This window comes from Phytophthora sojae (assembly GCF_000149755.1).
Source record: "Phytophthora sojae unplaced genomic scaffold PHYSOscaffold_2, whole genome shotgun sequence".
In the NCBI taxonomy this organism is placed as follows: domain Eukaryota; phylum Oomycota; class Peronosporomycetes; order Peronosporales; family Peronosporaceae; genus Phytophthora; species Phytophthora sojae.
In genome coordinates, this window is record NW_009258116.1 from 3,209,879 (window position 1) to 3,233,405 (window position 23,527).

The following is a 23,527-nucleotide window of genomic DNA, read 5'->3' on the forward strand; positions in this document are numbered from 1 at the left end:
CACACCAAGATCCGCGGCATTTTGGCCGTTCGACTGCAGCAGCGATAATGGCGGGAAGCTTGGCCACGGCCTTGGTGCGTCTGCGCTCTACCTACTCTTCCTGCCCTGCTGTCGCCTCTTACTGACCGCTGTGCTATCTTGTGACAGGGCGAGGACCTGCGCGGCAAGGTGCAGAGCGCCAAGATCCTCGTGGTGGGCGCCGGCGGCATCGGCTGCGAGCTGCTCAAGAACCTGGTGCTCAGCGGCTTCGTGGACATCCACCTCATCGACCTGGACACCATCGACGTGTCCAACCTGAACCGCCAGTTCCTCTTCCGCTCGCAGCACGTGGGCCAGTCCAAGGCGCTCGTGGCGCGCGAGATCGCCATGGAGTTCAACCCCAAGGCCCAGATCACGGCGCACCACGGCAACATCAAGAGCAGCCAGTTCGACATCGACTACTTCCAGCAGTTCGCGCTCGTGCTCAACGCGCTGGACAACGTGGACGCCCGCAAGCACGTGAACCGCCTGTGTCTGGCCACCAACACGCCGCTCATTGAGAGCGGCACCACGGGCTACCTGGGCCAGGTCTCGGTCATCAAGAAGGGCGAGACCGAGTGCTACGAGTGCACGCCCAAGGTCACCCAGAAGCAGTACCCGATCTGCACCATCCGCAGCACACCCGAGAAGATGGTGCACTGCATCGTGTGGGCCAAGGAGTGCTACAAGCTGCTGTTCGGCAAGACGGAGGACTCGATGCTGTGGGAGGACCCCGCCAACGAGGACAAGTCGGCCTTCATGGACCTCGTCACGCGCTCGCCCAACATGAAGTTCGATGGCGTGGGCAAGCTGCAGGAGTATGCGTGCGGCGTCTTTCGCGGTCTTTTCGACTTTGAGATCAAGAAGAGACTGGAGATGAAGACGTACAAGACAGCGGCAAAGCGCCCTAGTCCGCTTGTGCTGGAGGAGATCGTGGGCGCGGATATCGTACAGGCTATCAACCTGAACGACGCTGCGGCCAAGAAGCAGGCGGAAAACGGAAAGGTCTGGAGTGACCGCGACGTGTGGAGCGTCTCGGAATGCGTGACGCGCTTCGTCTCGTGCATCGTCCGAATCCTGAACAGCGAGCAGGCGCGCGCCAACCTGGGCAGTTATGAGTTCGACAAGGACGACGCCACCGCTATGGAGTTTGTGACTGCGGCGGCAAACCTGCGCGCCTTCGTGTTCTCTATCCCGATGGAGTCGCTGTACAGCTGCAAGGGCATCGCCGGTAACATTATCCCGGCCATCGCCACCACGAACGCGATCGTGGCGGGATTCCAGGTGCTGGAAGCGTTCCGTATTCTCCAGGCCGCCAAGCCCGTGGGCGAGGCGTGCAAGTACACGCACTGCAACCGTTCGTGGAACGCTAAAGGCGAGCTGCTGCAGCCGACCAATCTTGAGAAGCCGAATCCGCAATGCTACGTGTGCTCCAAGCACACGGTGGAGCTGGCCGTCGACACCAACCGCATGCTGCTGCGTGACTTGGTCGAGCAAGTGCTGAAGAAGAAGCTGGGTGTGAACGAGCCCACCATTTCGATTGGCGCCAACACGATCTACGAAGAAGGTGAGGACGCCGAGGAGAGTTTGGCTGTGAACCTGGAGAAGAAGCTCGCGGACCTCCCTGGCAAGGGCATCCACCATGAAACCACGGTATCAGTTGAGGACTTCTCGCAGGATTTTCGTTGCAACATCCGCGTACTGCATCGCGACGCGAAAGAGTTTGGCGAGGAGGCCACGGAGCTCTTCGCGCTGGGCGGTGACATCGCCAAGTTGGCAGCGGACCTGAAAGAGGAGGAGGCCAAGCAAGCTGCGCTCAAGTTGGCCGCCGCTTCCGGCCAAGGCCAGGACGAGGAGGACGACGACGACTTTGAGATGGTAGACCCGGTGGATGCCCCCGCGCACAAACGCAGCAGGCAGGAGGACGCAGCCGAAGGCGCGGCTGCCAAAAAGGCCAAGTCGGACGTGGTGGATCTGCTCTAGATTATCGAGCGTAGTCGTCGTTGCTTAAATGGCATACTTACAACTCCCTGGCTTAATCCTTAGTCGGTCAAGTACCGCCGCCATGAATTGTTAAACCGACCGTTAGCTGTCATAGCATGACTCGTACGGTACTGTCGGTCGTGTCGATGTTACTTCAAGCACCAATGTGGTCCACATATAAATTTGTGGCCCACACTATGTTACTTCACACACACACTGCTCAGCGATCAAGTCGAGCGATCAAAAGGGACCGCGCTTACCTACCGGACGGAAGCGGTCGCGCCCTCGGAGCGAGCGCTGGCGGCCACGTCGGCGAGAATAAGCGGCGGACGACGCTTCAAAGACCGCGAGAATCTCCCGCAGTGCTGGATGGGAGGCATGAGCAGCGCGCAGATCCAGAAAGACGCGTCAAGCGCCTCCGAAGAGCAGTCGGCGGAGCTCGGGCGTGCGCACAGCTCGCAGGAGGCAAACAAAGAGGCTCCGGCGTCGCAGAAACACCAGCAAGAGGCGCAGCGCCTCCGCTCGGACGACGAGTACGTGATGGTGGACTCGTGGGGCAGCCCCAGCCCCAAGAAGAAGCGTCGGCGAACGCAGAGCGGCGAAGTGGAGCGAGATCAGGACGCGAACAGAGCCGCTGCAGACGCGGAACAGCAGGGGGGTATTACAGAAGAGAAGTCGGAGGAGAATGGAAATTTTTTGGAGGAGAATAGGCGTGTGGATGCAACGGAAGAGACGGAGACGGCGAAGGAGCAGGAGGACGCACGTGAAGATGAGGCGAATGGGTCGACGAAGAAGGCGGAGGGAGATGCAGAAGCACAGGCACATGACGGAGAAGTATCGGGCGATGAGAAACAGCCAGAGAGTAAAGGTGCTGATGGAGTGGACAAAAAGGATGTGGGTGATGAGACTGAAGTGGTGGAAGCAGCAAGGAGCGACCAAGCACGACCCACGAATTCGACGCCGGCACGAGTACCATCGCCTGCCGTTCACTCTGGAGTTGATATGGTGTTCCCTGAGGACGAAGTGCCAATTGAACTTTGCCCCTTTTCGAGTGATGGAAGCGTGGACCCACCGCATCTCGAGTCCCCACCTCGAAGATCGGAGAGCACAGAGGAAGCATCCACTGAGGCTCCAGCTGCAACGCCAGCGACACCTGCCGAAGACCCGGTGGTTGATACCGCACCGGCAACACCGGCGTCGGTGACAGCAGAAGAGTCAACTGCACAAGCAGCAGTGAACCATACCGCAGGGAGGCGAAAGCGGCGGAAGAAATTGAGTTATTCGGCTCCTCGAAGCAAGGCAACAACTGGTGCAAAGCAGGAACAAAAGAGTGCGCCTGCATCACCTGCATTGGAGGAAAAGCTCAGCATCTCTGTGAACGGGCATGCAGGAGAGAACGGAGTCACCGGCGACTCGGATGGATCTGCGCCTCCGTCACCTGTATATCCTGATGCTGACGCCTCGCATCTCTATCCTTCCACTCCTGAAGGTGAGCCATGGCGATGGGAGGATGCTGACGCGTATTTTGACCCTCTAGCGCAGAACGACCTAGACAACTTAGTTCGATGGCGCAAGGAAAACGCTGATTTTATTGCTGCGAACCCATCCGCATGGCGCGGTAAGTCGGGTATGGAAAGTAAACGAGCCGTATTAGAGGCCATGCTTGCGGATGCTTCCGATGATTCGATCGCGTACGTGGAGTTTCCTGTTCGTCGCGGTCGTAGCTACCGTGACGTATGGGAAGAGACGGATTTTCTTGAGCAGCAGAAGCGCGATCACTCAACAGGAGAAAGTCACGTCAAAAGCCAAGTGGTGAACATGAAAAAGAAACGTAAGGGCGCGGTTGATGCCCAGGGCTCGTTATTAGCGTCGCCTCGCGATCTAGTGTATGGATACGACGATGATCTATTCCAGGACTTTATGCATCGTCTGGAGAATCGAGTGAAGGCGTGCCAATCGAACTCGCCCCCATCTTCACCACTAACTCCTCCTATGAGACGGCAACACAGCGCCAATGCGAAAGTGGACGAAAGCGCATCGGACGCAACTGAACAGGAAGTTGTCTTCGATGAAGAGGTTCTGCCAAGCTTTCCGATGCATCAGTTGCACCCGGCATCTCTTGGGCTTTGGAAGCTCCGCAAAAACCAAGAGCCCGACTATTCAGTGGTGCATCCTGCCTCTGCGAATCGCTCCCAGGTACCAGCTCGCTGGAAAGAAGAAATGAAGCGGCACCACCAACAGCAGTATGAACTGCAACTGCAGCGGACTGATGAATTTGGTGACCCCAGTGATGGGGATGATGAAGGCACCGGAGATAATGCGCGTGATTTACTCCGGGCTACAATTTCTAACAGCGAGGTCACTGGTGAACTACCGTCATTTGGCGATTGTGTGGAAGAGGACGAGATCTCGCAAGCGCTTGCAGCTTCCATCAGTAAGTTGATTCCGCTGTCCATATACAATTGGCGAACTGCCCAGCTCGTTCATGAGAGAGCTGCGTGCAGTATTCAATGTGCACCAATACTGGAGGGTGAAGCTGCTGCTGCAAGAGAACTAGAGGACGTTTTCCTGCAATTGTGTCCTCCTGAAGATACTAGTGCGGATGTGCCCGTCCTTCCTGGCGTCGGTCCTACGCGTCAACCTCGACCGTCCCAGATTAACAGTGTTCCGTACGACTTGATCGCGTATAGTGTACGCCACGATATTGCTGATAACTGTTCCCTCGCTGTTGCAGCTTCGGTGGAGTTTGCTCTTAGACTGGGTGTAGGCGATGTGGTGGATGTACTGGATCGGAATGGTTGCTGGAACTATGGCGAAGTCGTAGAGGTTTACTCGGAAGACAAGAGGGGACTCGCTAAGTTCGTTCTATTGCGCTTTTCGCTGTGGTCGGAAGACACCGTCGAATGGATTGCAGCAAGCGAAGGACGCATATTACCACGGGGTGTCGCCGACGGTACACGCCCTTGCTCGGTAGGTCCCACCCGCACCCACCGCGTTCGTGTTCGATATGACCAAAGCCTTGCAAGAGCGCTGGAGCGGTCTTTCCCTCAGCGGCAAGCCAGGCAATCAGCAGCTGCATCAAAAATGCTGGCGCAACGACAACACAATGTCGTGATCCCATCTTCCAGTGACCAGCAAAAAACTCCGCAGAAGCGCAAACGAAAGAGGCCAGCCAAATCGACGACTCTGACTACGCCGACTTAAGAGCTGTCGAAAAGATATAGGCTACGTATAACGACATGGGTTCCAACCAATGCGATAAAATATTGCACCGACTTTCACCGAGACAAGATCGAGATACAGCCAAGAAACGAGGAAGCCAATCGATGAAGGTCAGTCAGCAATGAACATCTAATTTAGCGTTTGTGTGTCTATGGAGATTGTTTCGTATTTTTAGGCGGTCTTTGCAGTCGAGTTTCAAAACCCGAGGTAGGCGTGATTTAGCGAAGTGCAGGAGCCATGCCAGCGCCCTTGCAGCGCAACAACTTTCGCTGTCCACCTGATGGCTCCAAATCACCGCAAGCTACGGCATCCATGTCGGCAGGTGCCGCTGCCATGGGGGGTACCGTAAGTCCTGGAAAGTATCATGCTGAATTTCCTGCTCGACAACGCAAGCGCTTACAGGTTGGATCAACCAACTTGTCCAAGAGCAACTCCATTGTAGAGGTTGATGGCCTACCCGGTCCTAGTCCTGGACCCGCGGAGTCGAGTGTCTCTGCTGCTGCTGTAGATCGGATCGGAGAAACAAACGTCGCTGCGATGAAGGCTACCCTTGGGTCACCCCAAACCCGAAGTCCCTTCAACGTCAGGTCGAATGCTTCGGGAAAGGTGATGCCTCTTGTCTTACGGACAGAGGTTCGGCGATTAAGTGCAGTAGGCCCGTCTAACAGCAGCAGGAGCACTGATGAACGTCGTGATGGCAGTATTACACCGAAGCGAGTTCCCAACATCAAGGTACACGAAGCAACAGAACTACCAGGCCTGCAACTTGGAGTCAGCGGCAACAACGCTCATGAAGACGCATCCTCCGGACGATCAACTATCAACAACGTACCTGAAAGCGATACCTCCAAAACCCGCGCTTCCGTTGACAAGGAAAATGTAACACTGGCATACAATCGAGCCAAGTTGTATGATGTGTTCATGGAGAAGTACGGCTCCATGCGTGCCGTCTTTCGAGCTTTTGATAACGACGGCAATGGAATGATTTCAGCGCAACGCTTCCACGACATGGTGGAGGCTGCTGAGGTGGACTTCACACCCGACGAAACGCGAGCACTCTACAGGACCGCTGACATCAACGGCGACAACACTGTGGCATTTCACGAGTTTGTACAAATGTTCCGTCCAAGTGCTACTACAAGTGATGCCGACGCCCCAGCAATTAGTGCCTACAGTCCTGTCAAGGACCCGTTAGGACCAACACGAGATCCCAGTTCGTCGGTGGCGATCAAATATCGCACTCCGTTAGAGCTCTCGCCACGTTCCCGACGACGTATGAAGCAACTGCGCAAGCAGGTGACCGATGAGCTTCGTCGAAAACATGGTCTGGCAATTGGTGTGCGCGGGGGAAAACCCGAGCAACTCCTTGCGTACGCGTTCAAAAATGTGGATTCGGATAACGACAGCTTCCTGTCATATAGCGAGGTTGAACACGCACTGGGGCGCGGCTTCTTACAAATGGAAGACGCTATACCAGCGGCCGAGATGCGCGAGATGTTGCAGCTGATGGATCGCAATGGCGACGAGCAGATTAGTCTTCGCGAGTTCGTGCACTACTTTGCTGTTGGGGAGAAGGAGGTGGCTACCGACTTGATAGACAATGCGCGGAAGAAGGAGCTCGCGGCCTTGCATGCCAAGCGTACGGTGGAATTGACGCCTCGGGATGTCGTCGACCCCTTATTTGCTGAGCGGAGGAATACCATGCTTCAACAAGAAGAACCCCCTCCAAAACCTAAGGAAGTGGCCCCAGGTACCTGTCTTCCAGAGGAGCTGTGTAAGCGAACTGCTGCAATCGTCAATGCTGGTCGAGGGGCTGCGTCTCCTGGGCAAATATCGAGGGGTGAACTCGACACGGAAAGCAAGAAAGCGCTACTAACTTCGCCGTCATCGCTACAACTCGAGATAGACCGCCGCCCCGCAACGTCATGCGGTACTGGGGGGCCTAGAGTTGCAGTTTTGTCCCCAGTTTCTCCAGACCGATTTTACCATCGACGCCGTGAGCGCACGGACTGGACCCGCGTTGGAGTTGGAGGCAATGGAATTGGTGCCGATACAGGATTGTATCAATCTGCGCAAGCACGCTTTCTAACGACAAGCGGAGAGGCGTATAGTCCTTTATATCGTGCACCGCCATCCGCCAAGGTGGACGGTGACGACTCGTTCCTTATGATGAGAGCTGGTAAGCCTTCGACAACAATCGAGGAAGATGCACGTCGTGCACGACGCACTGCGAGATACGAGCGGACGCAAGCCCTAGTACAAGAGTTCGAGAATGCACACGCTCAAGAGGAACGACTGAAGGACTGGAAGTCGCGAGCCAACGTGCGCAAAGTCGCGGGTGAGCGATTCTGCTACCTTGACAGACTGCAAGACAGGGAGCAGCGGGTGGCATCTCGCGAGGACCGCATGCAACGCCGTCATGGTGGTGCTAGCTTTCTTCGGATGTGGACAGGCAGTGCTGACTCGCAGTTTAACTCGAACCAACCTTCAGGTTCATAGTAAAGCTGCGCTTCGCTAGGTTTACCATCAGCAAGAAAGTAAAAAGAAATATGCCACAGAAGTTAACGCTACTGAGCTGCATTGGTCCAGCGAGCCACTAGGCAGAAGAACGTTGACTACAGGCACTGCTGATCTCACCCCGAGAATTCCTCGACAAGCTCCGACGATTCCGAGTTCGTGATACGGCGCACCCACTTCCCGGTGACCGGGTCTTGGCGGAACTCGGCAGTTCTGTAGTTGAACGGGAAGTTTGTCCGCAGGAATCGCGCGTCCTCGTAGATCTCATGGATTTCTTCGCCAACTTCGAAGTTGGAGAGCGCCGCCAGCTCACTTGTTTATATAATATCGCACGCAAACATGGCAATCAGTAAGTAACCTGTAAAATCAAATCATCAGCAAAATCGTCACAAACTACATACGTGAAATAGTCCTTCTGGCGCGCTCCGAGCTGGTGCAGCTTCCTCACGCCATCCTTCAGGGTTCCGACGTAGGCGTAGAAGTCTTCGTACATCTCCTCCTTTGATGGAAGGAGCGCCGACCCGCCGAATACGCGTGCGACCCAACGAGCTTGAAGCTGGAAGCAGAGGAACGGCAGGTTGCTGAAAGGGAGACCAATGAAGGCAGCCGTGGGGTCCTCTATGGCGAACAATTGCTTGTAGACGGGAGCAACTGCAGTTCCGTTAGTCGTGCAGCTCAGCAAGTCAGCAGCAACCTCGTCGTTCATGCTGTTAGGCCGGACGAACGCCTGAGGAAACAGCAGCTCGGAGGGGAACAAGTCCTTCACCGTGTACAAGTACCCCGTGCAGTGCATGATCTCATTCACGGACGAAATCGAGGATCCGTCGGTAAACACCACCGAACCATCTTCAGCAATGTGATCAATGGCAGGTTTCAGCACGCGCTTATCTTGCGGATCAATAGCACTCGGATCATAGTCCAAAGTGGCGACAAACACCTCCGACGCTCCACGTCGGGCCAGCTCAAGTGAAATATCTTGGCCTGAAGGTCCCCGTCCAATCACCACAACACGCTGCGCACAAATTGCAATGTCAGAGCAATGCTATCACCAAATCCACCTACTAAGTACATGAGGGAACTTGTCCTTACCTTGCCCTTGTAAGGCGTCGGCGTACGGTACGCTCGCGAGTGGGACACGTTGCCTTTGAAGTGTTCAATTCCCTTGATGGGGGCCAGCGATGGCTTGGAGAAGTGGCCATTGCACACGACCACGCGATCGAACTCTTCTTCGTACGCTCCCTTCTTCTTGGACGTCACGCCGATCTTCCACTGGCCGGAGACCTTTGACAGACTCGTGACCGCCGAGTTCAGACGCACGAAGTTATCCACCTCATAGTGCTTCGAGTAGTTCTGCAGGTACATGAGCACGTCGGCATGCGAAGGGAAGCTAGGCACCCCCTTCTGGAACGGGAACTCCTTCAGCTGCATGATGGCCGTCGGCAAGTTCGTGTGCAGCGACTGTCAAGATCCAATACAGTTAGCACCCTCCTCCCCCCTCCACAGCACCAGGCATGTAGATCGCACCTTGTAGAGCACAGATGACGGGGCATCCGCAGCCTCGTCGTACTTCCATACGCCCCCCACATTGGCACCCTTCTCGAACACAACGACCTCGTGCCCCACGTCGCGCAGACACTTGGCCGTGACTGATAAAAAAGAAAACTTAGTGTACACTAGACTCAAGAACAGTGCATCTCACTGCACACCACGCACTGATGCCGGCCGCGCCGCCGCCGACGATTCCCACGCGAACACTCTGCGACTTGATGGACATTGCGCCAATTCCGAAATGAGGTCCTTAAACTCGGGTACGAGGGGCAAACTAGCGAAATCCCGCCAATCCAAAGTCTCCGCTAGCAAACGTCAAGGGCCCTAAACTGACCGGAAACGGTATTTCTCCGTCCAAGTCGCTGCTCCATGAGTTCAGAACGTGTCTCGAAGGACCAGCCGATTGTGACCAGCATGACAGAGGAGGACGTTCTGCCGGACCAGTCTCCGTTCCCGCCGCTGCAACTGTCCTTCGAGGAGCAGCAGCAATGCCACCAGCTCAGTCTGCAACTGCTCGAGCGCACGCTGCACAGCTACGACGAGCGTCTTCCAGGAGCCACGCCCAGACACCACGCGAGTCTCGACAGCGCGCGCTGGAAGCTGCAGAGGACGCAGCACAATGCGTCGCTCTACTCGGAGCGCGTCCGCCATATTCGCACCGACCTCCACCTGCCGGACGACAATTGGCAAGACCCGACTGTTCTTCTCATGGTCGGGACCATCCCAGCCCCTCTGGACGAGGTGATGTACGGCATGTCGATCCCCACGTTTGAAGCGCTGAAAATCCGCGTGTCCACGCTCGGAGATCAAGAAGTAGGCGGCGCTATGCTCGCGAGACTCGTCGGGCCGACAGAAGACAAACCCTTCCAGAACTTGTCCATCATGTACATGGCGAGTCGACTGCCGTGGCTGGTGAGCAGGGTAGTCAAGCCGAGGGACTTTGTGCTGCTGTCGGCGACCGGAGTCATGACGACCAAAGATGGAGAACGTATCGGATACGATCTGTTGCAGCCCGTGCCGCTGCTGGAGTGTCCGCCCTTGCCCAAGCCCATGATTCGCGGGAAGTTCATGTTCGGAGCGCTGTACCGAGAGCTGGAGAATGGGAATGTGGATGTGTACATCCAGCAGTATGTCGAGTCGATGGGCAACCTCATGGAGTCGTTCATCATCAGCTCCACGTGGCAGTCGCTTCTTGGCTTCTTCAGGGCTCCGATTCTGTCCGAGCACAAGAAGCTGCAGTGGTGTATCGCCAACATGAAAAGCGCGCATCGTCGAGGACTCGCGAGTGAGTTGTCCGGTTATTCGTTGAGCTGCCCCTTGTGTTCCATGGCTTTTGGACGCTTGGCTCGGACTCGACGCAGCGACCAGCGCAATTGTGTATTGTGCTTGGCGCCAGTGTGTTCAAACTGTCGCGAGGAACGAGTTTTCAAGGTGCTGGACCGACACCCGAAGAAGAGGCACATGCTGATCAGGAAGAAACAGATTTTTGTCTGTCGGCCGTGTCTGGATTTCGTGCACAGCCAGAAGCCTGCCGATATTGCGAGGTACAACACCACCGAACAGCTTACGCCAGGCTCGGATTCCACTGGAGCGTCCAGTGATAACGCATTTACCACATGGGGTCTGCTTTTCAGCGATTCGCAGCCTTCGTGGTCTCCAGCGCGCTCCTTGTCCATGTCAAGTGAGTCATTTGAGTCTTTTGGCTGGGACGCGGAACCATAAACAAACTAACGACAACAAAGCTTTTCGAACGCTTTCATTTTGTGAATAAGCTCGCTGTGCTGTCGTATGAGCTACGAGGGCGTGGCCTAGCTGAAAGACTTTACAAGGTCGCTGTGCCGACGGACCCACTTCCCGCTTGCCGGATCCAGGCTGAAGTCAGCCGAGCGGAAATCGTGCGGGAAATTGACACGCAGGTAGGCGGCGTCTTCATACATTTCGTGAATGCTCTCGTCCACAACGGTACCGGAACGAGCGCCAAGTTCCCTGTATAAGCAAGTCATCGTTAGTGTTAGTAACAAAATAGTCAAGTCGAAGTGTACTCACGTGAAGTAGTCCTTCTGCAGGCCACTCAACGAGTGCAGCTTGCGGGCCGGGCCTTCGATCTTGCGGAGAGTCTCGTAAAAGTCCTCGTACATTTTCTCCTTTGACGGGAGCGGCGCTGAGCCAGCAAACACTCGAGCAACCCACTTGGACTGGAGCTCAAAGCACAGGAACGGCAGGTTGGAGAACGGCAGACCGATGAACACAGCAGTGGGGTCTTCAATGGAGAACAGGTGCTTATACACGGGAGCCACTGCAGTTCCAGCCGAGACGGCTCCTCCCAAGTCCCTTGCGACCTCGTCATCAACGCTGTTCGGGACCACCCCAGTCTCCGGGAACAGAAGTTCTGCCGGGAAGAAGTCGTTCATAGTGTAGAGATAACCCGTACAATGCATGATCTCGTCGGGTGCAGCGATCGAAGAGCCATCCGTGAACACGACCGTGCCACCCTCAGCGATGTGATCGACCGCAGGCTTGAGAATGCGCTTGTCCTTCTTGTCCACTACGCTCGGATCGTAGTCAAGAGCAGCAACGTACACTTGTTTCACTCCGCTCTCGGCAAGCTCGAGCGAGATGTCCTGGCCCGATGGTCCGCGACCAATGACGAGCACGCGCTTGTTCTGGTACGGCTCCGGAGTGCGGTAGGACCGTGCGTGCGATACAGCACCCGGGAAGTTTTCGATACCCTTGATAGGGGCCTGCCACGCCTTGTTGAAGTGACCGTTAGCCACCACAAGGCGGTCGAACTCCTCGTCATACGCCCCCTTCTCTTTCGACTCCACGCTGACCTTCCAGAGTTCCCCCACCTTCGATACACTCGCCACCTTCGTGTCTGTGCGGACAAATTCATCAACACCAAAGTGATTTGCGTAGTTCTGGAGATATTCCAAGACGTCGGCGTGCGACGGGTAGCTCGGGAGACCGGCTCGGAAGGGGAAGTCCTTCAGCTGCATGATAGACGTCGGCAGGTTCGTGTGAAGTGACTGCAGCCCAGCAAAAACCACTGCGTCATGTACCATTTCACCACAATCCACAGCGCATCAAGCAGGCTTGCTGTACCTTGTACAGCACTGAGGACGGCGCATCGGCAGCGTCGTCGTACTTCCAGATGCCTCCCAGGTGGGAACTCTTCTCGAACACCACGACGTTGTGGCCAACCCCCCTCAAGCTCTTGGCTGCGACTGTCGAAAGCAAAACAGACAGCAGGTGAGACGGGCACCATAACCGAGTTTTGCCGCAAGGGCGAACGTACTGATGCCAGCGGCGCCACCGCCGATGATACCCACGCGAACGCTTTGAGTCGACTTGTGCGCCATTGCTTCAGTTTGAAAATGAAGTCGCTCCGCCGAGGAGCTCTCGGTTTCGATCGAAGTACGTCACACTCGGCCACACATCGGCGCTAAATACCCATCCTGCGCGCACAGCAACAAAGACAAGGGTGGACCGAGCTGTGCCGATTGGGCAGACGCCTTCAACCTGCTTGCGTGTTCGGCGATGCTTGCAATGCAATGCAGACCCGACATGGAGTCTCAAAACCTTGCCTGGCCCCAAATGAACGGCGTCTTCGTGCCTGCATCAACAGTATCCACCACGATGGACGCGTGACGATCGGCGCTGGCACTTGATGCACCGGACAACACCAACATCCATCGTCTGAAGGCACGAGAAGATTCTTTTGGAGAAGCGTACATGTATTGCCATTCCCAGTAGCAATTCCCATCACCTGTGCACTGCAACGCGTGACGCGGGGGCTGTATCACCCGCAAACGCGCGAAGCGAGCGGCCAATGGCCTCACCCCCGGCAAAGGCGTCACTACCTTCCTCCGCTATGCACTTGGTCACCACATCAACGCGGTCATTTCATCGATGAGTGTGCGTCTTACAGCGTAAGACCTTGCTGCTGTCCGAATAGGACCTGCCAATCTTGCAGAGTAACCGAACGCTAAAAAACCCTCCGTCGTCAATGTGGGCTCCTTCAAAATAGCCTCATAGCCGTGATGAACGCCGTTTCGCGTTGCGCTAGGTGTGATTCAGTCCAAGGCTCACTGTCGCTATCAACGTGAGCTAAGAAGTTTGGCGTAGTGGCCTCTCAAGTCATGAGGGGTGTCCGCAACTTGGACAGCAGCATGGTGCTGAGGAGAGGGCCGCATCTTGGCGAGCGTAGCGGCTTCGCGATCTCGGCCCGGCGACTGCTGCTCCTCATGTGGATGAGTATCGGCGTCGCTCCCCTGCTGCTCCAAGCGAGAAGCTACGTGCGATTCGTGACGCCACACAAGATTTCAAAGAGTTTGCTTCCCCCCGAGACGGATGTGCACGACAAGACCAACTTACTTGACCATTGCCCGGTCGACGGGCTATTCGTCGCTGGAATCTGGTGGAATGTCACGCCTCTCTATTATTTTCAGGTTGAGGATGGAAAACTCTGTCACTTCGTCGTGCCCCAGTACAATATCCACGGCAACTATTTTCTTGGGAATAAAGCGACCAATGCGTCGTCGACAACTCCGTCCAGCTGTGCGAACGAGAGCTACGCGTTCAAACACTACTTTTACCACGGCAGTATTGGATACTTCGCGTTCTACGAGGAGGCTAGAGGAACGTACTGTGCCATCGACAAGACCGCGTATGTGTTGGTGGGAGGCTTGGGGACGCATGACTGCAATGGGGCTCAACTTGCTCACGATCGAGGCAGCACCGAGTATCGCGAGTCATATTGGTATGGCATCAGCGGGTCCGTCTGGATAGCGTATCGCGTCTTGATGCTCAGGAGAAGCTATATATCATGCAAACGGTATGGCAAAAGGTGTGATCGGATGTGTGAAAGCCTCCGCCTAAATGACGCTGTGGTGTACGTCCAAGAGAGCATCAGGCTGTCAGCGTACGATGCCCGAAACTACCATCGATTCGCGCTCCTATATCTGCTAGTCGAAGGACTGATGAGCGATCTATTCCTGCTAATTGCTCAGGAAGGGATGATGGGGAGGTTGCAGTACATCTCGCTGGGCTACAATTTATCGGGCGTGATGTCAATGCTGTTTGAAATGCTGGAAACCATGAGATGGCTGGGCGAGAAGCTGCGGTGTCTGCTGAAGAGGCTTCTGTTCAACTACGAAACGATGCTGCTAGGAGAGTGCGTTTGCGCCGGTGCGATGCAGCACTACCTCACTGCACTGAATCGCTCCAGAGGTTTCAAACATTCCCAGCCCGCCTCAAAATTTATCTCGCCTTACGTGTGGAGCTTAGTCGGCCATGGCGTCATTGTCCTCGGTTGTGTATTGGTTTTAGTATCCGTTCGGTCTCTCGGGGCAATATTCTACATGCGATGGAAGTACGGCTGCTTTGCGGTGCTCACCACTGTGTGCTGCGTCGATACAACGCTGGGGGTGCGTGGCAAACTTGTAGTTTTGGGCGGATACTCGTACGACAACGCGAGGTTGTACTACAAACTCAGCACTCTGAAAGCGTTCGGGATGATGAAGATGATGGAGGAGAACGGGCAGGACTTTTTGGTGCTGCACAAGCTCTATTGGATTGCAATCCCCCGGCGGGATCTGTTTGTAATTGGATCTGTTCACGGGAGGCAAGTTCAACCATGCCCAGAACGATTTTGTACTGGAGTTGTGACCTCCTTTACTCAAGTGCTAGGAGGACCCGTCGGAGGGTCTGGCACTAGACGGTGGCTTCGCGGTGCCTTTGACAATAGAGTTGACTTGGAGCCAGCAACTATCAAAGTTGCAAGTTCTCGTGCGGAGTCCTCAACTACAGTGAGTAGCCTTCGAACGCCATCTCAAGTGGACGTCAAAGTCAGTCGACCAGCCGTACTGGAATCATTTCGATGATAATACGTTATGTGCCAAAAACAAACAGAAGTTGATGTATTTTCTGCGTGTGAAATTGTCGTGGAAGTGTTCGCTCGCAGTCTCACTCAGTGCCGCGCTACGGACACTACTGTCTAACTTTGGTTCAAAACCTATTTTGCTAACTTTGGCCTTGTAGTCGAGGGAGAATGAAACCGAGTAGCATGGGTTCTATGATCGTCGAAGGTCGGTCGCAAGTGGACGGAAGTGCACGACGGCGTCCGCGGATAACGGGAAAATATTCGCTTCTTGTGGTGTGGCTGAGCCTCGGCTTGTTGCCTGTGATACTGCAACTGCAAAGCTTCGTACAGCTCGTGACACCGCACAAGATTTCGATGCACCTAATAGACCAAGCTAGCTCAACCAGAGAGTTCGTCGATCTGAACAAACTTTGCCCGGTCAAAGAGTTCTACATTGCCGATGTCTACTGGAACATCGTGCCGACTCATTACTTCACCCTGGAAAAGGGCCGACTGTGCCATTTTGCGGTCCCGCAGTACAACGTCCACGGCGTCTATTTTCTAGGAGCGAAGCATTCAAAACCCTCCCCCAACATGCAAGGAGATTGCGAAGATGATAGCTTTGCGTTGAGCTACTTCCTTTATCACGGAAGTGTTGGGTATTACGCCTTCTATGAAGAGGGAACCGGATCGTATTGTGCTAAGGATGAAAGGGGCTATCTCCTGGTAACCGGGCTTGGGTCATTCGACAGCAATGGGTAGGCACCAGACCTCGGAAAATACAGTATCATATTGAATTGCAAAAGTTCGGTCTCCATAATAATCATTTCAATATACCAATCACCAATAATATGTATTTATTTCAATTACTTTTATATGGAGATTCACGTTAAACTTGGTTTTTGTATAGTTAAACATTTTACTGAAAATTGGGCTTCGATAATAGTAATTTCAATACGACGGCAACCAATAATACATATTTCCGTACACAAATACAGTAATTGCAATGGAATAATTATTTTTCCGAGGCCTGGTCGGCACTGGCAGCGAATCGAGCGACTAGATACCGCAGCTCGTATTGGTACGGTGTGATCAGCTCAATTTGGATCGCGTATAGGTTTGTTTTGTTGCGGCGAAGCTTTATCCTGTGTATGCGCCACGCCAGAGTGCCCAGCATACTATTCGCCTGGCTGATGCCATCGTGTTTGTCCAAGAAAGCATGCGTATATCCCCGCACAATATCACAAACTACCACAGACTGATCGTGGTTTACATTCTGGTCGAAGGAATCATGAGTGAGCTGTTCATGCTGATAGCCCTCGAAGGGATCATGGGACGTCTCCAGTACATTTCTCTGGGCTACAACCTCTCCGGACTCTTGTCATTGTTCTTTGAGATGATTGAACACTCACGATGTCTTGGAGAGAAGTGTCGATGCTGCCTGAAGCGGTTGCTGTTTAACCACGAGACTGTGCTGCTAGGTGAGCTCGTATGTGCAGCTTCACTTGAAAACTACCTTACGTCTCTCAACCGAACAAGTTTAAGGGATACACAGTCCGAGGCAAGAATAATATCTTACTACGTGTGGAGCTTGGGGGGTTGGTCACGGCTCAGCTGCATCTTGGTTCTCGCATCTGTTCGTGCAATGGGAGCTGTTTTTTACGTCCAGTGCCGCCATGGAACCTTAGCCGTGCTGACTGCGCCTTGCTGCATTGATACAATAATTGGAGAGCGCTGCAAGCTTGTACTGTTGGCGGGGTACGTGTACGAAAGTGGTGAATTATACTACAAGTGCCGTACGCTAGCCGCCTTCGGGATTTTTCGACTGCTGGGAGACGATGGTTCCGAGTATCTCGCGTTCCACAAACTCCAATGGACTGCCCCATCTACTGACTTGCTCGTGATCGGCATCGTGCATAACGACCACGCAACGCCATGCGGGGAACGCCGGTGTGAAGGCTTCGTCAGTATGTTTGACCGAAAGCTTGGCGGTAGCATTGGTGGCGGTAGCAGTAGCAACCGACGCCGACTTGCAAGTAACAAGGTTTCTAGCGGTCCTAGTACTCGCGATCTGCTTCAAACAACTTAAACGAGTCCGAGTAGGGGGGGGGGGGGCTGGCATTTCGCAAGGCTTCTGCTTGTTTGGCATCCGTTAATGGAGTCAGGCAAACTTTTTGTCTTTCCAAAGGCTGGTTTGGTGCTGGAGTCTAGTGGAATTCTGCTCTACCCGTTTTTCTTTTTCAAACGGATGACCACAACGATCTAATCCTTTGCAGATGACTCCATGTCTTCAACAAGTCGAGAGCCGTGCTTCTTCGTCAGCCGCTCAGTCAGCATTTCCTTGAAATCGTTCATGATCGCGTTCTCGCGTTGTTGTTTCTCCTCGAAGTTAATCAGAGCCAGCGCACGCTTCTCTTCAGCCGTGTACACCTGGTTCTCCTTTCGGATGCGGACCGCATTCATGCGCTTGTGGCGACTACCGCTCATCACGTAGCCTAGGTTCTCCAAGTTCTCGATTTCCTCGCCGTTCCAGCCCACTTCACCACGACGCGGAATACGCATATTCTTCTGCACAAACTGTGCGATAGCAGCGCCTTCACCGGGAAGCAGCGCTTTGCCATAGTTCAGCGACGACGCAGCCGTCTCTTCAGCTGCTGGGAGAGGCTTGGGTCCAATCTCCTCGTCACTGTCGTCGGCGTGGCGAGCTCCTTGGACCGCCTCCTTGAACTTGACCGCTTCTCGCTTCTCATCTTCACCCACGTCGCTCATGCTGTCGCGACTGTCAACGCTCAGCTTACGAGCCCTGTCCTTCCTCTCAGAAGCCACCGAGACATCGGAGTCACTGCCACTGCCACTGTCGCTCTCGCTGCGTGAGCGTCGACGGCGCTTGCGTCTGCTCTTGCTCTCCTTCTTGTGCTTCTTGCTCTTCTTCGAGCTCTTCTTCTTACGAGACCGACGCGAAGACTTGGACTTGCGTTTGCTCTTCTTCCGACGACGTCCCTCTTCCTCACTGTCCGAGCTGGAGACGTCCGACTCCGAGGCACTAAGCGATCTCGACCTGGATCTGGATCGGCTAGACGATCTAGACGGTGATCTAGATCTGGATCTGGATCTGGACGGAGATGGCGTAGGCTCCCGCTTCTTCTCCTTCTTGACCTTCTTCTTCATGGGCGGGGGGCTCGGGATTTCTGCCCAGACGCTGAAGTCCTTGGCGTCCCGCTCCCTCTTCCTCTCCTCGAAGAAGTCGTCGGTCTGATCGTTGCTGTACCTGCCTCCTCTGCTCTTGAAGCCGCTGCTGGAGCCGCTCGTGGGGCCGTAGCGACCCATTGGCTCACGGTCTCCGCCGCGCACATTCGACGAGCTTGGGCGTCCTCTACGAGGGGAACGAGAGCGAGAACGCGGGCGCCGACTGCTGCTGCGGCTGCGACGGCGTCTTGATTCTCTGGGCGCGCTGCGGCTTCGGCTGCGACTGCGTCGGGGCGACGGAGTCCGGTACCGACGGCGAGGACTCGAGCTGCGTCCCATGCTTATGTGCGCAGCTTGTACTGTAGTAAAATAATTGTGAGGAATAACGTTACTTAAGGCATTCATATATGTGATACTATAGTACTAAGGCTAGTATTTCAAAAGTTTTAGCTTACTATTTAGACACTGATTATTTTAATAATCAGCTTTAAAGCTAAAATGTTAGAAGATACTATTCATACTACATTAAATTTAAACTAGGCAGCGATAAGACAAGTAAGAAGCCCTTGCACATTATCTAAGTGCGACAAGAGGCTGTCATCGACAGCATGGCCAGGCATAGCAGGCAACGCTTGTTGGCATGGTATCGTCCGCAGCAAAAAACAAACAAGCAAATTTAACATAAATTCTGTGCTGACGGATTGACGAGCCTCAACGTCTCCGAGCACAGTGCTCACGCTTGCATTGGCACTTGTCCTTAATTTGTGAGGGCGAGCACGAGATGATCCATTTAACCGCAGTATTAGGACGTATGCGGCTGGGCAGATACCCGTCGAACGCTTCTTAAGAACGTGCACATTTATATATTTAACTGGAGGTTTCGTAATGAGTAGGTGCAGGCGCCTAGGTAGAACAATCGCGCCGAGAAGGATATGCTTCGAAAGTGCAACTGGGGTAAGATACTTCAAATGGAGTAGAAAGGATTCAAGGCGCTCCGCTCGCGTCGCGATCTCTCAAACCAACGCCACGATACTAAGCGAAGCACGATAGTAACTCTAATCAATATGTAGACGTGAAAGAGGTTGCTGAGTGTACTATAGCTCCCCTGTACTAAGAACAGTAGTGCTCACGCGAGCATGGACTGAATAGCGTCAATGCGGGCGAAGTACTCGTTGGTGACCTTGTTGGCGATGGCCTTGCGCAGCTGCTTGACCTCGTCGTCGCCGCGGACGTCGTCCAAGAACGACAGCACGGCCTCGAACTCGTGCTCGATGCCTTGGGAAGTGGCGAGTGCCTTTGACCGAGTGAGCTGCGGCACCTTCCGTGCAGGCTTCTTCGGTTGAGCTGCAGTTCCCGACACTTCTTCGCCTCGCTCTTCCTTCTCCAGTCGCTCTAGCTCTGCGTCCACGTTGTACGAGTCCCACTTTGTCTTGAGCTTGTTGCCCTGCGAGTCGAAGTGGTAGTCTGCAAAACGCAAACCAAGCAAACAACCATAAGCAAGAGAATCACCACAGAAGTATCTTCAGACTAGCGCTCAAGCTACTGCAGGGTAGACATTGCAGCAACACACATGAGTTCAACGTCGAGTTGGCAGCCGGGTCCTCCTCCTCCTCGGTCTCTCCAGCAGCCTTCCTGGCCTCGTACTCGACCAATTCCTTCGCCTGGTTCTCCAGATGCATCAGACGCACTGCCACCTCCGTCGCAATGAGTTCCACCTTCCTCAGCAGTTTAATAGACTCGCGTCGCTCCTTCAGCTCACTGGGTCCATGATCGCCACACGTCAGGGCAAGAGCTCCGTTAGCGGCCTTACCACAACAAATTTACACGATATTCTAGCCCCACTAGCACCACAGCAACATTATGCAGCAAGCCACTCACACGTATCGCTCGTACTGCCAGCACGCAAGCGGCACGGCCGCCAGCGCCGCGGTCGCCGCCGCCACCTGCCACGCTCGACTTGACATTGTTCCGTTAATGACAAGCAATGGCAAGTCGGAAATAGTCGCGAGTATTTGAGTTTCTATTCAAGCTCCAGTAGCTTAAGAAACGCGTTTCTTGAATAGAAATTCATGGGCAAGAAGACAAACTGGACCGTGGCGGAGGACCAGACGCTGTGCCGCGTGTGGCTGAGCGCCAGCGACCTGCAGCTCCAGGGCGGCGAGCAAAAGGCCGCCAACTTCTGGGGCGTCGTGCGCGAGCTGTTCCATGAGGAGGTGGAGACGGCGGTGGAGCGGCCGCTCAACGGGCTCAAGGTCCGCTGGACGCGCATCAACCGCGACTCGCAGAAGTTCGCGGCCATCTTCAACGAGCTGCAGAGCAAGGGCATGAAGCACGCCGAGGAGAGCGGCGGGGACTCGGGCGACGCCGCCGCCGTGGCGCTGCTCACGGAGCAGCAGTGGGTCGACGAGGCCAAGGACATCTACTCCCGCATCTACAACACCAAGTTCTCGTTCGAAGGCTGCTGGAAGCTGCTGCGCTACTCGACCAAGTGGATGCAGCTCTTCGCCAACTGCAACAACAACCCAGTGCTCGCCATGAACGCGCTGGCCGCCGCTAATGCTGCAGCGTTGGCTGCAGAAGCCCAGCATGCTGCGCAGGCGGCAGCAGCGGCGGCGGCGCCACCGTCGACCGCCAGCAGTGAGCACGACGTCGTGACACAGGACAATGCCGGCAGCGTTCCTTCTTCTGCTGCGGTGTCAGCTGCTCCGTCTACTACGCCAGGCGAGCCTGCACCGTCGACGGTGGCTGCGGCTGCAGCGGCGGCTTCCGTTGCGCAGGACGCCAACGCGTTCGTCGTTCACCCCAGTCACAAGCGCCGATCGGATGTGTCGCTGGAGTCGTTCGGACACCTCCCGACTCACCAGCAGATGCACCTGCAGGGACTCACCAGTACGCTGGTTGAGGAGCTGAGACGACAGAACGATCTCATGGAGGACCAGAACGCCATCGCGCTGCTGAAGGTGGACGGCGAGATGATCGCGGACGCGGAGGCTCGACACGCCTTCCAGCTGCTTCGGACTCGCTACCTGAAGAAAGCGCGCACCAGTCACGGGTATAGTAACAACGGCAGGACCAGCACGTTGGTGTAGCTAGCGATACATCCGCCATTGTAGGTCCATCGTAGGTGGTCAATTCGTACGTCTGATTCTGTCGTCTGATTCCATTTCCATTTCCAAATCCCAAACATCCCGACACCACCCATGGAGTCGTTGATACTTCACTCCAAAGACTTCACCGCCGCCGTGGTTGCCATCCGGCAGTACTGGGGTTCGGAGCATGATTGCAGTGACGCGGAATTGCTTGCACTAGCTAGACGTGAATGGGAGGACGCGAAGCGGGACGACTCCGCGGCCAGGGAGTTCGTGCTGCAGGTGGTGGCCTGTCGACTGGAGGAGCAGCTTCTGCTGTGGCTGATGCAGTTCCACGCCTCCGATGCTGCGGAGGATATGCAGACGCTGGTTGATACGTGCTCAGACCCTTATTTTATGGCGGAAGGGCTAGAGCTGCTGTCGCCGTTGCTGGATACGCTATTGACAGCCGCTGTGGTTCGAGCTGCGGCTTGTGATCGAGGAGCCAAGAAGCGCAAGCGACGAATCGTGGGGATGGTGGAGAAGCTGGATTCAAGTGTGTTTGTGAACAGCAAAGCCTGGAGTGCTATTCAAGCATTGGATGTGATGAACGAGGATGCAGGAGCTTGGAAGGAATTCCTGGATCTGCCTAGCGAGCTGGAGGCTCGGCTGTTCAATTCACGAAGTGGTCGGGCTTTCTTGGATGAGGCTCAACAAGTGGTTGCATTGCAGCAGATCGATCTGGGTAAAGTATTCGGGGCACGTGAACGTTGTGTTGATGGAGAGCAAGTGTCTGCAGATACTCTGTGGACCCTTGCGGAGAAACTAGTGGAGTTGGCCAATTCGGAGACAGGAGAAGATGCTCGAGATGACAATGGCGCACACATCGATGCTTCTGGCACCGTACTCGTTGTTGTGGAAAGTGTGAAGGACTTGGAGGAACATTTGAAAGGAAAAGGTTCAATCTCGTCCCCCAGCATCACAACACCGTTGGCTCAAGACGCTTTGGTTAACGGTAGCGATACAAAGCTGTCTGCCATTGAGCAGCTTTCGCAAGTTTGCTCCTCATTGGATGGAGAGCTAGTCGTGCCAAGTGGTTTGCTTCAAAAGGTTTTTGATGAGTTGTCGGCGGTGACAAGCTTGGACATCCTCTCGATCCACGCCTCATATATCCTCAGTCTGCAAATGCGAGCACAACACTGCTTTGTTGACCGCAACGAAACAGCAAAAACAGAATTTGAGCGCCGGATTAGAAGCGTATTCAATCGCCTCACAGGCAAAACGCGAGATTTGGAGCATGCTGCGTCACTGATTGTTTTCGCTGCCTTCTGCCCCGGTCACGTCATTCGACAGTTTGTCCGAGGTTCTCGAACGGATGTACTTCATCATAAGCTGTGCTTGAAAGTCCTGGATAAATTTCCTCTATTGCTGGATTGGACTGAAACGCCTGTAAGTGGCGTATCCTTCCTTGAGTGTGAACTGCAGCAGACTCTGATGGAGTTATCAAGCGAGCAGAGTTGTTTTGACAGAGAAAGTCAGAACGTGATTTCGTTTCTGCTGGCTCTGGTTGGAGTCTCCAAGGATGCTCGTTCAACCCAAGAGAAGCCCGTGATGACCATCAGCAAGCTACTTGGTGGTGTGCTGAATCCTCTATTCCCCATTGTTTCAAGTGGAGACCGAGCCACTCACGGCATGCAAACGCAGCTGAACTTGTATTCACTGGTCCTGCAGCTGCTGCAAGTGTTTGTGACGGCGGACGTTGGTGCTAGGATTGAACCTGGCGTTTTGGAAAACTCGTTTGGGTTCGTTTTACTGGCTTTGCAGTCTACGAAGGCTAGCGGCGGTCCAAGACTTGGCGTTTTGGTTCGAGAAAGTTTGCTTCTAATCCATAAACATATCATGGAGATGATGGTCGAGCCAGAGACAATGACTACAAAGGGAAGATTCAATACCCAGCTTAACCCTTTGCTGTGGACTCTGTTGGGTCTGTTCAATATTGAACTGGGGAGCGACGAAACATGTCAGGGGCTCGAAGATGTGGCGGAGATAGAGGCTTGCTTGCAGGCTGGTAAAGGAGAAGAGTCCTTTACTCACGTGCCGCTGCCAAACGCGATATCCGCTGTTC

General features: G+C 54.6%; 10 protein-coding genes across 10 annotated transcripts; 6 read left to right on the forward strand and 4 right to left on the reverse strand.

The window, feature by feature from the left end:
• Positions 1-47: 47 nt before the first annotated feature.
• Positions 48-2,055, forward strand: PHYSODRAFT_349758 (hypothetical protein; the record flags this gene model as incomplete). The annotated part of the gene is made up of 2 exons (XM_009520761.1): positions 48-74; positions 148-2,055. 2 exons carry the CDS (start codon positions 48-50, stop codon positions 1,999-2,001), a joined length of 1,881 nt encoding a protein of 626 aa, XP_009519056.1. The 3' UTR covers positions 2,002-2,055.
• Positions 2,056-3,003: 948 nt separating this feature from the next.
• PHYSODRAFT_478669 (hypothetical protein) lies at positions 3,004-5,205 on the forward strand (the record flags this gene model as incomplete). The annotated part of the gene is made up of 4 exons (XM_009520762.1): positions 3,004-3,052; positions 3,137-3,810; positions 3,856-3,942; positions 4,057-5,205. The coding sequence occupies 4 exons, from the start codon at positions 3,004-3,006 to the stop codon at positions 5,203-5,205; spliced, it is 1,959 nt and encodes a 652-aa protein (XP_009519057.1).
• A 255-nt stretch (positions 5,206-5,460) lies between these two features.
• PHYSODRAFT_482336 (hypothetical protein) lies at positions 5,461-7,722 on the forward strand (the record flags this gene model as incomplete). Its single annotated transcript, XM_009520763.1, has 4 exons — positions 5,461-5,940; positions 6,097-6,364; positions 6,419-6,888; positions 6,961-7,722. The coding sequence occupies 4 exons, from the start codon at positions 5,461-5,463 to the stop codon at positions 7,720-7,722; spliced, it is 1,980 nt and encodes a 659-aa protein (XP_009519058.1).
• A 134-nt stretch (positions 7,723-7,856) lies between these two features.
• PHYSODRAFT_311009 (hypothetical protein) lies at positions 7,857-9,514 on the reverse strand (the record flags this gene model as incomplete). The annotated part of the gene is made up of 6 exons (XM_009520764.1): positions 7,857-8,052; positions 8,142-8,628; positions 8,692-8,752; positions 8,830-9,198; positions 9,265-9,386; positions 9,454-9,514. The coding sequence occupies 6 exons, from the start codon at positions 9,512-9,514 to the stop codon at positions 7,857-7,859; spliced, it is 1,296 nt and encodes a 431-aa protein (XP_009519059.1).
• Positions 9,515-9,702: 188 nt separating this feature from the next.
• PHYSODRAFT_482364 (hypothetical protein) lies at positions 9,703-11,010 on the forward strand (the record flags this gene model as incomplete). Its single annotated transcript, XM_009520765.1, has 1 exon — positions 9,703-11,010. One exon carries the CDS (start codon positions 9,703-9,705, stop codon positions 11,008-11,010), a length of 1,308 nt encoding a protein of 435 aa, XP_009519060.1.
• An 86-nt stretch (positions 11,011-11,096) lies between these two features.
• On the reverse strand, positions 11,097-12,647 carry PHYSODRAFT_486614 (hypothetical protein; the record flags this gene model as incomplete). Its single annotated transcript, XM_009520766.1, has 4 exons — positions 11,097-11,274; positions 11,335-12,314; positions 12,391-12,512; positions 12,584-12,647. The coding sequence occupies 4 exons, from the start codon at positions 12,645-12,647 to the stop codon at positions 11,097-11,099; spliced, it is 1,344 nt and encodes a 447-aa protein (XP_009519061.1).
• Positions 12,648-13,457: 810 nt separating this feature from the next.
• On the forward strand, positions 13,458-15,170 carry PHYSODRAFT_483198 (hypothetical protein; the record flags this gene model as incomplete). The annotated part of the gene is made up of 1 exon (XM_009520767.1): positions 13,458-15,170. One exon carries the CDS (start codon positions 13,458-13,460, stop codon positions 15,168-15,170), a length of 1,713 nt encoding a protein of 570 aa, XP_009519062.1.
• Positions 15,171-17,410: 2,240 nt separating this feature from the next.
• Positions 17,411-17,917, reverse strand: PHYSODRAFT_485686 (hypothetical protein; the record flags this gene model as incomplete). Its single annotated transcript, XM_009520768.1, has 1 exon — positions 17,411-17,917. One exon carries the CDS (start codon positions 17,915-17,917, stop codon positions 17,411-17,413), a length of 507 nt encoding a protein of 168 aa, XP_009519063.1.
• Positions 17,918-18,521: 604 nt separating this feature from the next.
• PHYSODRAFT_324963 (hypothetical protein) lies at positions 18,522-20,298 on the reverse strand (the record flags this gene model as incomplete). The annotated part of the gene is made up of 4 exons (XM_009520769.1): positions 18,522-18,693; positions 19,465-19,798; positions 19,905-20,092; positions 20,213-20,298. 4 exons carry the CDS (start codon positions 20,296-20,298, stop codon positions 18,522-18,524), a joined length of 780 nt encoding a protein of 259 aa, XP_009519064.1.
• Positions 20,299-21,534: 1,236 nt separating this feature from the next.
• Positions 21,535-23,240, forward strand: PHYSODRAFT_324965 (hypothetical protein; the record flags this gene model as incomplete). The annotated part of the gene is made up of 3 exons (XM_009520770.1): positions 21,535-22,417; positions 22,976-23,164; positions 23,227-23,240. 3 exons carry the CDS (start codon positions 21,535-21,537, stop codon positions 23,238-23,240), a joined length of 1,086 nt encoding a protein of 361 aa, XP_009519065.1.
• Positions 23,241-23,527: the final 287 nt, after the last annotated feature.